The following is a 15,635-nucleotide window of genomic DNA, read 5'->3' on the forward strand; positions in this document are numbered from 1 at the left end:
TTTGAGTGTTTTTTTTAATGTTTTTAGAGNTATATATATATATATATATATATATATATATATATATATATTGATAGTTTTATTTTTATTTGATTTTAAATTTATTACGTAATGTTGTTAGGATAAATTACTTTATATTCCGTTTTAAAATCGTTATGATTTTATCTTGAAAAAATCTCTAGAAGAAGAAAATAATATTTATACTACTTATACTTTTCATATATTTATAAAGTTCAATTCAATTTTAAATGGATGATTCCTGAAAAGTTCATTGAATTCGTTTTTAACGTGTTATACTTTTTTAAAATATTAATCTTCCTAAATATTTTTTAAAGGTAAACGAATATTTTTCTTTTTTCAAGTCATGTAAATCCGCTATTAAACAACTTTTTAGTGTTGAATTAAACTAATTTAAAGTTAGATGTATATTTCAGTATGAATTGTCGATCGGAAAATTAACGAGTGTTCATTACAATTCTGGTATTCTATTATTTATTTATTTTTTTTTACCGTAAATTTAAATCCAGATTATTAAAAATGACAATCAATATATTTCAAATCAAATATTAAAATATTTGCTCACATATCTACGCACCACCCTTACAATTTTAATATTCATTCCCATATCAATTAATGTATACATTTTTAGGTCCTATTTTCTATATTTTAATTAAATAAATCATGTTTTAATTGTAATGTGTTTTCTTTTTAGCATTTTACTGAAACATGGACGACTTTTTAATGTTAATATTAGCCACTAAAAAAATTCATTTAGATTCTATTCGAATAATGATATTATGATAAAAAACATTCATTTAGATTCTCTATTCGAATTCGAATAATGATATCATGATACATTTTTACATTCATTTGACACATAATATAAGAGTAAAATGATCGTAAAAATATAAGTTTTTATATTTTTTCAAGACAAGAAAGAAAGAAGTAAAGAAAGATATTAATATATTATCAAATGAATGTAAAAAAATTTAAGTGTGTCAAATAATCATTTTTCTATTTAAAATATATACAAACAAATAAAAAAACCATTAAAATCCAAAAATAAATAAAACAAGTGATGGCATTAAATAAATAATATATAAACAATATGAAACAAGTAAGACCTTCAAATATATTTTTCAATATTTGTGAAAACATTTACTCTTTTGAGCCATATAACCTACCTAAAATCACATTAACTATGGCTATATTAAAGTAAAAATAACACATACATATACACAAAAGGACCACTATAGCTATTCATTGGTGCAAATTAATGGTAGAAGAAGACAAGTGTCTCTAGTTGTATTGAAAGAGAATGGAGATAAAAGTAAGACCAACATTTATAATAAATATAACTTTGGATCAAAGAATGACCAATGACTAAGATTAAATAAATTACAAGAATAACTAAATCTGCACTGAAGATTAGATTATTAAAAGTAAAAGAATAATTTTGAAAATAAATAAATTAGAAAATACTGTGTTATTTAAATGTTTTTGTCATCTGAATATGTCAATGTATCAGTCTTTAATTTTTTAACTTCGAATATATTTATAGAAAGGGGTAAGAAGTAAAATGTGGTATAAGGAGAATATTATTTAATATTAGATATATCGGGAAAATAAAATAGTATTTATTTGTTAAAAGTCATTCCCAAGCTTTAAAATATCATTAAATCACTTTTAAAAATAGTTAATGACATTTAATAAATTAAATTTAATATCTGTGAACCATTACTCGTAAACTTGAAATGATATGAATTTTAATAAGTTGTTATAACTGTTAACTTTTGAATCAATAACTGCAACTTCTTAATTGTTGTTTCTTTTAAACTAAAAAACTAAAGCCATTAATATTATAGGTTCAAAGTTCACATATCACTAGAAAAGTGCCCTACAAAAATCCACATGCTATTGACAAAGTTGTCAATTACCAAACTACCCTTTCAACTAATTCAAACATCAGTGTCTGTCAACACCCAATTATGGAAAGGACATGAAAGTAATTTACAACACACACGACCAGATCTCAGAAGCTATGTTACCTTAATTAAATCTAAGATTATTATTATAAAGAGTAAATAAATAATTAAACTTGAATTTTTTTTTAAATATAAAATATAAAAATAGTATTTTTATATGTGAAATGCTTGTATATAATAAAAAGATGAAATTTTTAAAGAAATTGTTTAAGTAAAACTTCTGGGATAGCAGTTTAAATGTTTCTATTTCTATAAATAAAACAAAAAGAAAAAGAAAAAAAACATCACTCCCTTGTGATGAACTGGCTTTCACTTTTGAGTCAAAAGTCAACAATGAAATGGCACTGAGCCACATATATTATATTATTATTTCTTCAGAAACAATCTTTATCATCATTAATAAATTTTTAACCTTTCCCTTTTTTCCTGCATAGTTTCACCAAGATTTTAAACAACCACATCCCGCTCAGTCTCTTCCTTTGTCCGAAGCTCCTCCCAAGAAAGGCTTTGGAGCCCTTTCTCTTTCTCTCTCTGTCTGTGAGCTCCTCTCTCTCTCTATCTCTCTTCAATGGAGATGGTGGAGCTTGCAAGATAGACCAGGTCATTCCTCTTGCATTGCTTCTGGAACAGACCATCAATGTTTTTACTTTTTGTCTTGTCTTTTACAATGTCACGTCTTTGAAGATACCCGAGTCTGTTGTGGTGGTAATCTTGCTTTTGGGTTTCTGTTTATCCTTCTGTTGGGTTTGTAAGAGAATGAGTTAAAACAGAATGCAGTGATACAAAGATTGAGTTTTGATTGTTTTTTTTTTTCTTTTCTCTGGAGAATAGAGGGTACGTTTTGTATGATTTTCAAAAGGGGAAATCCCAAGTGAATTAAAAGGAAACAAGGAACATTTTTATTGAAGATTGGTTTGGTTCGTACTAAAACTTCTGAAGTTTTGGAATGTTGATTTACATGAACAAAGATATATTTTTTTTTTGGTAATATCCATTCGCAGAAAGAATATTTCTTTCCCTTTTCTACACCATTTTACTGACAAATTGTTGCTGGGTTTCTTTTTATTCCCTCCTGGCTGTTCAGAACTTTGATGTCCACTTTGCTTCAACTTGCATATCTTCCTTTCTTAAACAATTGTGTCTTTCAGCGGAGTGGATATGCAGTGAGCATTTTGATTTTTCAAAATTTCTTTGTTGACATGATCGTTCTGTTGGCCACTCTAAGAAACTTTAATTGAAGTTTCCCTGCACAAAGAGTTCATGAAAGAAGCCGAGTTAGCGTGATGAAAACATGAATTAGTCCCTGATCTCGTATCTTCACTATTTTCAGTAAAATCTTTTAACATTCTTTCCCCATTTAGAGAGTGAATTTTTTCGTCCCATCAAGACCTTATGCAAACCTGTTCTCCTGCAAAGGGCAAAATGTGATTTGTGGACTTCTTGTTTCCTTTGTTACTAAGCAGTTTTTATGCTAAATTCTCTTTAACTAGATTGAACTTTGAATGTCATTCAAATAGCTTGCTACTTACTCAAGTTGTGCCAATTGTATGCTTGATTTCCAATAACCAACAATATACTAATTTAATCACTCACTCTGCATTTACAAAATGGACTTGGTCCACCATGAAATTACTAAATTCTGAGGAGAGTGCTTGAAAGTTTGAAGCGAAGTTTGTTTTCTTGGTGTGAAGTTGCTGATCCAGTTCAAAATGTTTCGTCTGATGAGAAACAATAGACACTAGTAGTCTAGTATTTTTCGAGATGTTTTGCTTTCGTATGATTCGGTCTTTTTGTTGCAGGATTGAGACACCAAGATTATAGTTCTTCGTGCTGCTGTGAATCTTTGCAGAGATGAAGAAGGAAAGCAGTGTTACACTGAAAACTGGGGAGCTATCTGGTCGAGTGACAAGGGCTCGGGCAGCTGCTCATTGCTCATCAGGAAAGCTACCCCCTTTGAAAGAGAGATCACAGCAAAATCAGAAGCAGTTATCCAGAGTCAACTCAAAAAGAGCAGCTTCTGATAATACATGTGTTCCTCGTAAAAAAAGGACCGTTCTTCAGGATGTTACTAATGTTTGCTGTGAAAATGCGTACACGAGTTGTGTCAACTCAAATAAAATTCAGGTCTTTTCCATGACGAAGCCCCAACCTTTTAGAGCAAGAAAATACTTTATCTCTTGTTGTTCACTGTTTACTTTCTTTCTTGAAATTTGTTGCTGGATTAATGTAACATTCATGGAAAGTTAATCTCATGCCCTCACTTACATTGAGTTTTTGTGATTGATAGGCTAAGAAAAGAAAGCTGTCTAAGGCTGCTCAAGTTAATGTGTCCAAAGTGGTTCCTTCTGTTGCTGTAGACTCAATGCAATTTCAAGCTGACTCCAAAGCAAAAAGTTTACAGGAAACGGCATTGAAATCAGAAGATACTATGTGCTCAATTAATTTGGAACACAAAGAACTTCTGCGGCCAAGTTCCAATGAGTGTAACATGGATGTTCGATTGCCTGAAAGTCAGATGTCTGGAATATCTGGTCAACCTTTGATTTCTCAGAATAAAGGTTTTCCTAACTATGCATTGCTCAAATACTCATAGGACTCATACTTTGTTTGTACTTCAGTTTCTTAAGTCTGAGGTTGTTTATCTTGATGTTCAAGCAAATGTATCATGAAACAATAATGTCATAAAAAAATTATGTTTTGTTGATTAGTAAAATGAGACAGGAATTTGGTTAGTGAACCTGATTTCAAAATTGAATGTAACATTTTTATCTGTTCTGTTATACTCCTTTACTTAAAGTCAGTTCTTATAAGACTGCAAACTGTTGCTACATCGCTGGCCTGTAAAGTTTCGTAAGAATCCAACTCGATGGTGCAGAGAAATTTAAAGATTATCTGTTTCCTCTTAATATCATAATCAATCGTTGCATGGAAGCATTTAACTGACCATAATCTGTCATCATATGTTTTATAAGACTTTTCACTGGCTTTTTGAATTTGTTGAATACCTTAATAAAATAAACCACTATTGACATGTTTATACAATTATTTTGCAGACAAGAAAGGTAACCTTTCGACAGTTTTAACTGCGTTGAAGGATCAAGGCGTCACTGGCATAGACGATGATCTTGAAGATCCTCTATTGTGCAGCCTCTATGCTGCTGATATCTACGACACCATGCGTGTTGCTGAGGTTTGTGCCATAAATACAATGTCATTTGTATGCAGTAGTCATGTCTTGACCATATGATCTTACGTTGTCGTCAACTGTGGTAGTTATGAAAGCAAGCAAATGTCTACCTTTTTCTGCCAACTTTTCCATGTTGATGATTTAAGTATTGATTTCTTTCTGTACACTCTACATAGGTGGAAAAAAGTAGGAGCCTTTAGTATTAGAAAATCAGTGTTCCACTCATCGCATTAATGGTTGGCTGATAAGTAGAAATAGTCACCTCAACTGCTCTGACCCGGAGTATGTCTTCTAGATTTTGAATTTAAATCCATCTAACTCCATGACTAGGACACTGGATCTCTCTATGAAAACACAATTTAAGTTTACAGATCTAAGAATAATAGTGAAATTGGTTTCTTTTGCTTTCTGATTGAAGAGTTTTCATTTGTCATTATCAAATTAATACTAATGGCTATTACTGAGCAGCATCCAACTATTATCACAATGGATGCTGATAAGATGCTGAACTGGGTGGTTGGTTTTAGAATAACTTGATCTGAATAAGAAAAAGGCTGTTATAAATTTTGGAATATACATGTTAGGATTCCTAGTCTCTAATTGTCCTATCAAATGAATTGCAGACTTACCATTACACCATTACCTATCTGTGATCTGCCTCTATTGGATTATGTTTCCTGTCTTAATTTGTTTGTCTGATATTCTGCTTTCCAGCTTGCAAGAAGGCCTTATTCTAATTTTATGGAGATGGTGCAGCGAGACATCACTCAAAGCATGCGTGGAATACTGGTTGATTGGCTTGTAGAGGTTTGTTTCAATTACTTTTCTAATACAATCACCAAACGTTTAGTGGTATATGATATGGCACAAACAATTGAGTGTTACAGATAAGATAAAAATGGATTGGTAATATGGAAAAAAAAATGAGGATCTTTGGTTATAAATAAGAGTTACTGGCATTGAGTGAGGTTACAAATTCAAATGTGGTTGATGATGCCCAAAAATGCTGTAGTTGGACGTAGATGATAAGAAGTTTCACTAGGAAACCTTTTTGTGTTGTTCAGAGAACCAAATTCTATTCTGAACCACTGTTTCTTTTTTAAGGTTTCGGAGGAATACAAATTGGTTACAGACACTCTTTACCTCACTGTGTACCTCATAGATTGGTTCCTCTCCAAAAACTACATTGAAAGACAGAGACTTCAGCTACTTGGTATCACCTGCATGCTAATTGCCTCGTAAGTTCTCAAATTCTGAAACCGTGTCCTCTAAGTATTATTCTTGAACTGAGCATATGTAATTACTTTCATGATACAATGATGTTTGAACTGAAAAAAAATGATGTTTGAACTGGAATATTTAGTTTGATTGGTCTTGGTGTGTGCTTCCATATTCAATTGATGCTTATTGTCGAGAATAAAATGTGCCGTATCCTTGTTTCTATGTTAATGAATGGTCATTGTTTAAACCTTGATAATTCAGCTTAGGCTGAAAAGTGGAATGCAGAGATTAGAAAATTTGTGTCATTGTAAATTGTATTGCGTTTTGAAATGTTTATTTTGTATTATGCTTTCTGTGATTGAAGGAAGTACGAAGAAATTAACGCCCCGCGTATTGAAGATTTCTGCTTCATTACAGACAATACATACACCAAAGCTGAGGTATGTCACTTTTCTTCAATAAATGCTTTAAGCACAATAAATAACTGAAAACTGAAGACTACTTGCATGATGGACAAGAACATAGAACCTCAACCTCAAACATCATATTCTCTGACTTTTCAAACTCATTTGTAAAACTACGGATTCTGTATGTTGGCATAATGATCATGTAAAAGTAAGAAAACAATTTTTTGAACTCTTTGCAATTGTTGAATAATGTGAATGGACAGGTGCTGAAAATGGAGAGTCAAGTGTTGAAGTCGTCTGAATATCAACTGTTTGCTCCCACTATAAAAACATTTCTCAGGTACTTTCTGACATTTTTATCATCAAATCATTAATATATCCATATCAAAAAAATGAAAAGATCATATAAGAAAAATTCAGACCATTGTTGAGAGATCCTTAATGCAATTGCCCTTTTACATTCTTGGTTCTTAGGAGGTTTCTTCGGGCAGCACAAGCTTCATACAAGGTGAAAATATTGTTCTTGGGGCAATGCTGCCAAAATCATTTGGTTGAGTACTGCTAATCACTAACCACTTACCTACCTGCTGAAAAATTATGCAGGATCCAAGCCTTGAATTAGAGTACCTGGCCAATTACCTAGCTGAACTAACACTCATGGACTATGGTTTCTTGAATTTCCTTCCTTCTATCATTGCTGCATCAGCAGTGTTTCTTGCCCGGTGGACACTGGATCAGTCAAACCATCCATGGGTTAGTCCTTTCATTCATAGTTTCCCTTACATATGAAGCTAGCTAGCATGAATCACACTCATTCCTTTTTATTCATATTTACTGCAGAATCCAACTCTTCAACACTATGCCAGTTACAAAGCATCAGATTTGAAAACCACAGTTCTTGCATTGCAAGACCTGCAGCTGAATACTGATGGTTGCCCTCTAACTGCCATTCGCACAAAATATAGACAAGACAAGGTATAGATATTAAAAAACACTTATTTCCCAACATTTATACAAATATAAACTCTTCTGAGCAACACCCTTTTCACTGTTTTCTTGCTTGATGTTGATAATGGATTTGTTTGTACCAGTTCAAGTGTGTAGCAGCTCTGTCTTCACCAAAACTTCTTGAAACTTTGTTCTGAAGCCAATGCAGGGGACTCCTAACTGATATGCATTGTACACAGCAAAAATCTTTCCTAATGTAATCTTCCCTTCAACTACCATTCGTTTATCCCTGAGATATTATGTACATTACATGCTAAGCTGTCTGATATTATGTACACAACAAATATTTTATGTTTCTGTATGTACATTACTTATGAGCGGTCTAATGTAGAACTAGAACCCTTAGATGAGGCTTAATGACTTAGAAACTGTGAAATCATGTTGCAGTGATGAATCACCTTGGACTCACTCAGTCCTTTCACTGTGTATTTCGGATAACTATGAATATTAAATTCTTTCAATGATCGATTATTTGTATAATCGATTATGTTGAAAGTTCATTGGACAAGTTTCTTGAGAAGTTGCATTATTGAGAAGTTGCATTAAGATAACTATTTTTTGGAAGTAGAAAGTAATACACTTTTTTCACAAGAAAAAAATGTTCAAAAGATGATTGAAATTATAGTTTGTTTGTATTCATAAAAACTTGTCTTTTAAATATTTTTTTCAACAAATCAATGTGTTTTCGAAATTGCAAAAATCATTTTACAGCTGAATTCAATAAAAATATATATTTTTTTCAATCATTTTCTGGTTTAGCTTAATTTTTTTTGTTCACCAGTGGTGAAAAGTCATTTTAAAACCTTCTACTGAAAATTTTAAGTTGTATGATAAAATTCCATTTAACATATAGGGTTAAATATGTTTTTAGTCCCTATACTTTGGGACAATTTTGATTTTAGCCCCTCTTTCAATCTAAGGTACAATTTAGTCCTTCAACTTTAGAAAACTCTGGTTTTAGTCCTTTTTACCAAATTTTTTAAACTTTATTTGCTGTTTCAAACGCGTTTCTCAGTTAACGTTGAAGCAAAAATGTGTCAAACAGTGTAAACAATCCAAATGCTATAATGAAACGTGATTGAAACAGCAAATAAAGTTAAAAAAATTTGGTAAAAAGGACTAAAATCAGAGTTTTCTAAAGTTGAAGGACTAAATTGTACCTTAGTTTGAAAGAGGGACTAAAACCAAAATCGTTCCAAAGTATAGGGACTAAAGACATATTTAACCCTTTAACATGATTGACATTGGTTTCTTTTAATGTAATGTTGATTGTGTTAGCTTTATTTGTTCTAAAAATGGAAACCTTTAAATTTAGAGCATTTCTTCTTGCACCTACCTATACATATTTTCTCTGTATTTTCAGAGATTCCAAAAATATCTTTAAGATTATGTTTCTTTAACATATTTCAAAATTTGTTGAATTATTTTTAAAGTTTCAATAAATTTTAAAATTTGTTGAAAAAAAAATCTTTCAATAAATTTTAAAATATTAAAAAAAATATCTTTCAACAGATTTTAAAATGAATTAGAAGATATTTTTAAAAGTTTTAGTAAATTTTGAAATTCGTTGAAAACTTAAAAAATCTTTTATCGAATTTTAAAATATGTTGAAAGAAAAATCTTTCAGTGAATTTTGAAATATGTCGAAATACAAAAATGAGTGTAGAGTTTTTTGAGTTACAGATTATAGTTTTGAAATTTTAAAAAATCGTAGAGGTGCAGGAAAAAAAATGTAAGAGTGTAGAGAGAAACAACCTAAATTTTGCTATGGGCTGTATCATTCTATGCATAGCAGCTTGCTAAGAGATTATAGCAGGCGTTTTTTGTTTTCTGTTTGGAATTTGACAGTGATCATATTTCTTTCTACAACCCAATAATTTCTAACTGCACGAGAATAATTTTCAACAAAAGGACAATTTTGTCCTTTATAATGATTAAATACCACCTCTTCTTAAATGCACCCAACTTTTGTTACTTGCTCTAAGGAAGAAATAAACTTACAAAAATGTTTAGTAAACACCGTTTTGATTAAATAAGACATTGTTTTCATAATAAAATAATTTAGGTATAAAAATATACATCTTTAAGAAATTATATTTTAAACTAATAATAAAAAAAATATTTAAGATAAAATATATATTTTTGAAATTTAAATAATATAAAATAAAATAAAACAATTATTTGTTATATAAACTAATATATATATATATATATATATATATATATATATATATATATATATATACACACACACATATAGTAAGAAAGTAATATTTTTTATCTTTTAAATTATATTATAAAATAAGTGTAGTTGAAATCTAAATTCAAACTCATAAAACGTAGAGTTAGTTAATTAAAAATAACCTAATTTTAATTTAAGTTATATTTTCTTTTGACTCACTTGATTCTTAATATAAAATATCTCTCTCTTTTAATATTCTCCAATTTTGGAGGAAAGTAATTAAACTAATAGAATTATTAACCTTTTCAACCTCTGTAAAAACAAAATTAATAAGACTAACCTTTTTCATTAAATTCTCTTTTCTCTCCTCTTATCTTTTTATCAGACAGGCAAGAACCTTCTAAAGAAGTCTTTTGTTAATGAGATATTAATTAATGTGAAGTATTTATTCACGATGAATAATCTATATCAAATGCTTAATCACTTTAATTTAACAAAACTTTTTATTTTAAATAATTTTTCACAAAGTATTTATACATATTACTTATAGTTAATATTTGATTAGTGAGATGTAATGAAAATGTTTTATTATTTACAATAAGACTGAAACCTCTCACATGCTTGTGGTGTATTATAAATGATGTTGTCTCTTTATTGTCTACAAAAGACTGAAACAAGATTGTAATAGAGTCATCCTTGGTACTTTCTTTTTCCTTTTTTTCTTTCTTTTATTGATAGGAATAAACATTAGTTAAAATAAAACAGTTTTTAAAGTAATTTATAATTTTTTAGTTATTCAATGGATAATGATATTTAGATAACATTTTTTTGACAACATTTGAACATTGATTACGTGTCAATCTGTGATTGGTCAAAAATTACTCCACATTAGTGTTTATGATTATTATTATTAATTGTGGAGTAATTTTTGACCAATCACAGATTCACACATAATCAATGTTCAAATGTTGTCAAAAAAATATTGTCTAAATATCATTATCCTTATTCAATCCTAGTATTAAGACTTGTTAAGGAGAAAATAAATTTATTTGATAAAAAAAATTTAAAATTATTTTTATTACATCCCATCTTACATCACTTATCACTTAAAAGTTAAGACAAATATTATTTTTCTGACATTGGCTTTTTAAAAATAAAATGGTAAAAATTAAGATCAAATATTATTTTCCTTCTACCTTCATTTCTTAAAAATAAAATCGTAAAAATTAAGATTAAATATTTTTTTTTCTACCTTGGAAACTTCTTAAGAAAAATAAAATCGTTACAAATATCTTATTATTATGTTATTTGATCAACTTGAATTGGAAGATTAATAAATTTGAAAAGATTACTTTAATATATCTAAATAACAATTCTTTTAAGTGATTAATTCTTGACACTATTTTGATACTGTAACGTGTCAAAATGTGATTGGACGAGAAAAATCAAAGTTTTTTTTTTTAATTTAAAATCGTCCAACCACATTTTGACACGTGTACAGTGTCAAAATGGTATCAAAAAATTGGTGTTAAAATATCATTTTTCTTTTCAATCTTTTGTTCTATTGGGCAGTAAAAGGTATTATCTAGGATTTAGAAAATTTTGACCAAGGTCTACAATGACTTTAAATTTATTGATATTTTTTTTAATTAAGCATATCTCAATTATTTTAAGATCTGTATAAAAATTGTGAAAATAAAATAATTAATTTTTTATAAATGTTTTAAAAAATGTAATAAGCGAAAACTTTTAACTATTTATCAGCAAATGTTATCATCTTTTTCAGAAATGGTGATGACAGTTTGTAGTAATTAATTAGTGAAGTAATTAACAAATTGGAATCAGTAGCAAAAAGATATAATGATGATACAAATTGAAGAAACAAGAGAAATCATTAATCTAAAAAAAAAGATAAGTTTTCCCTATTGATTGTATGTCATCCATTAACACTTATAACATAAACAAAAGTCTGATTCATATATCAAACTAAAAAGATATGCTTTCTCAAATTAATATAAGAAAACCATAACATAAATTTGGATTCATATCATCATCAAAAGTGCATTAATTAGAACCCTAACTTGTCTTTCACTTTCCCACGCTTTCTATGAATCCCTTTAAGGATCCTTTTGGTTGCAAACCGAACCCCTTTGCATCTGCTCTCTTCATAATCCTCAACCTCTTGCAAGACTCCATGAACATTCTGTTCAAGTTTCATCATCAACACATTCATAAGTTTTCCATCACAAAACACATTACATATATAATTAGAATCATGTCATTGTTAATTAGAAGTTTTAAATAAACTAGAAATAAGATTACTTTAAAATATATTTCAGTGTAAATTTCATTCTATAAATTGATTTTACAGATTAAATTTCATATTCATAAATCATTATTGGAAATGTTGCAAACCAAGAACCCTTTTTTTTTCTACCCTTTATTTTGAGGGTAATGATACATAGACAACATTTTTTGACAATATTTGAACATCAATCATACATGTCATTGTGTGATTGGTCCAAATGACACAATGACACTACCATGAACCAATCACACAATGACACATATGATGATGTTCAAATGTTGTCGAAAAATATTGTCTAAGTATCTTTATCCTTATTTTGATGTATCCAATAACAATAATGGCTTTGCTCTTTTGAGGTAGGTCACATCTTTTCCCCTTCCTAATTTGATGCTCAACATTATAAGGAGGGATTCACGCATGTCGGCTATATGGGGTCCAACATATATCATCAATATCACAGCAAAATAAAATTGTCGATTTTTTCACTTTCCTACATTAACTTTTACGAAATGCTGGTCTCACCGAAAATTACAACTTGGTTTTCTGTATTGTTTAAATCTGTCTGTGGGACAACCTACACAGTAGTTTGAATTTATTTGTATTGTACACCAGTTATATTGCATATATATATATATATATATATATATATATATATATATATATATATATANATATATATATATATATATATATATATATATATATATATATATATATATATATATATATATATATATATATATATATATATATATATGGTAATTAGATCTCAGATTTATTCACAGTATATTGATAAACGAAATTTCCTATAGTTTTCAAAGATCGAATGATGGTTGGCTCAGAAAACACGGAAAAGCTGATCTATGACAGTAAGTATTTCTGGTTTTTCTTCAATAGTATGTTACACATTACATGTTGTTGAACCTTTTTTTTATGTACACAGGAACCATTTTTTCTCATAAAACATAATACATAGATGTTTTAGCACACAGAAAACCAAAACTACTAGTAAATCTTCCATAGTATAATTCTTGAAATCAGTTCTATAATCAACCTTTCTCACTTTAAATTGATGCTTTTGAGCGAAACATGAGTATGTGTTCTTTAACTTAACCTACGTTTGATTAAAAAGTTGTATTCAGTGAAATCATACATATATTTGTTAGATCTGATCTTACAATTTTTATTCAAAATCAACATATAAAAATGCAATCAACTTAAAACGAAAATTATTTTTCTCTGAAAAAAACATATAAAAATGATAAAATAGAAGATGGGTAAAGGCCAAAAGTACTTACTCCCATGGCACATCTCCAACAAGCATCCAGTCACCATCTTTGTCCTCATAAATGGGAACGTGTTCACCATTCTCAGAATTCTTCAATGCTTCCACTGTCAACAAATTCCAGCAAACTAATTGAGTGGTAATCATGATTAATTTATACATAGATTAAGTTTATTCTTCTTGATCAATTTTTGTTATTACATGAAAAGATCAGTTCAACTTTATGTATACACTAGCTGCACGCCATCACATAATAAGGCAGAATGTCTAATTATTATACACTGCTTGGTCTCCCACTTTGTCCTTCTGTCTCTTTGTTCCAAATTATTTTACTCCTGCCCATTCTTTCTAGGACAATTATTAAACTAAAAGATTCCTCATAATCCTTACGTTGTACACCATAATATTCACTGCTTAATTAACTTGTTTAATTTTCAAAATAAGGATAATCTAATATCAGATTGTCCTAATTATCATTAGATTCACCAAGATCATGCCATGTTCAAACATCAAGATCAACATACAAACTCTAAGGATATGTTATGTTGGGGACTTTTAAAAAGTTCATTAGTTTAATACTGAGCTTTTTTTTTTTTCATGTTTCAGCGTGGAAAAGTGGGATATAAAAAAAACTTGTTTCTTTGGAGATCTGAATTCATGTTCTCTTAAAAATTAGGACAGCAACATTTAAAGCAGTATAGAGTTAAGTTCAATGAAAACTAGGTTTTATGATGTTTTCCTACAGCATTTTACACAGTTTTATGCTTTTTGAAAAAGTTCAAAAGACTGGTGTGTTAATATTTCCGTTTTGGTCGTTATTCCTAAGGTTTGGAGGTTGATATATATAGGAAAAAATATGAAGAAAAGATTGAAATATGGTGTGCAAGAGAAACTGACCCATTCCATAGCAACCAAAGAGCTTCTCCAAAGCGAAGGCTAAATCGGAGTATCCTTTGTGCATACCCAGATCCATTTTACGCAAGAAAGGAGCACCATCCATGCTAACCTTAACGTACATTTTCGAAGCTTCGTTCACACTGTTCTTCTTCCTGTAGGAGCACACCGGAGGCCACCCCACCACTTGACTCTTGTTCTCCATTTTCCGGTCGCCACCGCCGCCGGAGGAGCTGTTTTCATCTCCAACATCATCAATCTCCGAGAACACCCTCTTATTCTTCTTTTCAGCGTTCTTGTTAGCCACATTCACCTGCTGAGCATCGGGTAGACCCAATCTCAGCTCCGTGATTTCAAGTCCAAGACCTTCTTTGGCCATATTAGAGTACAAAGTATAATAAGGTTGATTAGTTTCTCTTAGGGTGGGATGAGAATATTAGTGTATGATTTGATGCAGTGAAGGGTTTTTGGAATATGAGAGAAAAGGTTTAGTTAGAATGTGTATATATAGAAAGTGAATGAAAAAGGACGTATAGTGGGAGATAGCAATGACAGACAGGTCAAGTAAGGAGAAGTGGTCGGTCACATGAGAAACAATTGTGGGGACAAGGTTGTCCCCTCGCTAATGAGGGCAGCACCATAATTAGTTAGATATGGGACACATCCTACGACTCTTGCTGCTTTCTCATATCTGATCATGGCCGTTTGATTAGATGACTGCTGGGAACATGCCATGTGACCTGCTTCATTGAGCTGTACATGCAGCTAGCTATAGCTCTTTGCATTAAATTATATGTTCAGAGAGGATTCATTTCATCAAGAAACTATCTGCATGATTATGCAAATTTACCATCCCATGTTTGCTGATATACCTAGGTTTAAATTTTCTCTTGTGTGTCTTGTATGCAAGATTCCACATCCCAATGGAGACATATATATAATGCAAAATCAAAAGGGTGTATGAATTCAATCTTGAAATGAGCATGATTCATTCCATTTGCTCTGTCGGCAGGAATTACCAGTGCTATTATATGTATATGTATATGTATGAGCATCATGTGATATGTATATTGATGATGATGCAAAGAGAAAGGGAGTGAAATGGTGAAGAAGGTGGGACCCTCTATGTAGACAATGTTACTGAAAGAACAAAGTTGA

The 15,635-nt window shown here is 30.1% G+C and overlaps 2 protein-coding genes across 3 annotated transcripts; one reads left to right on the forward strand and one right to left on the reverse strand.

Annotated features, from left to right (window-relative positions):
- Positions 1 to 2,421: 2,421 nt before the first annotated feature.
- LOC106772935 (cyclin-A2-4) lies at positions 2,422 to 8,337 on the forward strand. 2 transcript variants are annotated; one of them, XM_014659580.2, is made up of 12 exons: positions 2,422 to 2,585; positions 3,785 to 4,109; positions 4,273 to 4,543; positions 5,039 to 5,175; positions 5,887 to 5,979; positions 6,277 to 6,410; positions 6,758 to 6,833; positions 7,064 to 7,140; positions 7,275 to 7,308; positions 7,404 to 7,553; positions 7,641 to 7,775; positions 7,892 to 8,337. In XM_014659580.2, the coding sequence occupies exons 2-12, from the start codon at positions 3,837 to 3,839 to the stop codon at positions 7,943 to 7,945; spliced, it is 1,434 nt and encodes a 477-aa protein (XP_014515066.1). In that variant the 5' UTR covers positions 2,422 to 2,585; positions 3,785 to 3,836; the 3' UTR covers positions 7,946 to 8,337. The 2 variants fall into 2 exon arrangements, with proteins under 2 accessions (XP_014515066.1, XP_014515067.1); XM_014659581.2 differs by lacking the exon at positions 2,422 to 2,585 and adding an exon at positions 2,592 to 2,690.
- Positions 8,338 to 11,890: 3,553 nt separating this feature from the next.
- LOC106773543 (auxin-induced protein 22A) lies at positions 11,891 to 14,970 on the reverse strand. The gene is made up of 3 exons (XM_014660229.2): positions 14,481 to 14,970; positions 13,597 to 13,690; positions 11,891 to 12,193 (listed from the first exon to the last, which is right to left on the reverse strand). The coding sequence occupies exons 1-3, from the start codon at positions 14,854 to 14,856 to the stop codon at positions 12,079 to 12,081; spliced, it is 585 nt and encodes a 194-aa protein (XP_014515715.1). The 5' UTR covers positions 14,857 to 14,970; the 3' UTR covers positions 11,891 to 12,078.
- Between the last annotated feature and the right edge of the window lie 665 nt (positions 14,971 to 15,635).

The sequence above is a fragment of the Vigna radiata genome, chromosome 9 (assembly GCF_000741045.1).
Source record: "Vigna radiata var. radiata cultivar VC1973A chromosome 9, Vradiata_ver6, whole genome shotgun sequence".
Classification (NCBI taxonomy): Eukaryota; Viridiplantae; Streptophyta; class Magnoliopsida; order Fabales; family Fabaceae; genus Vigna; species Vigna radiata.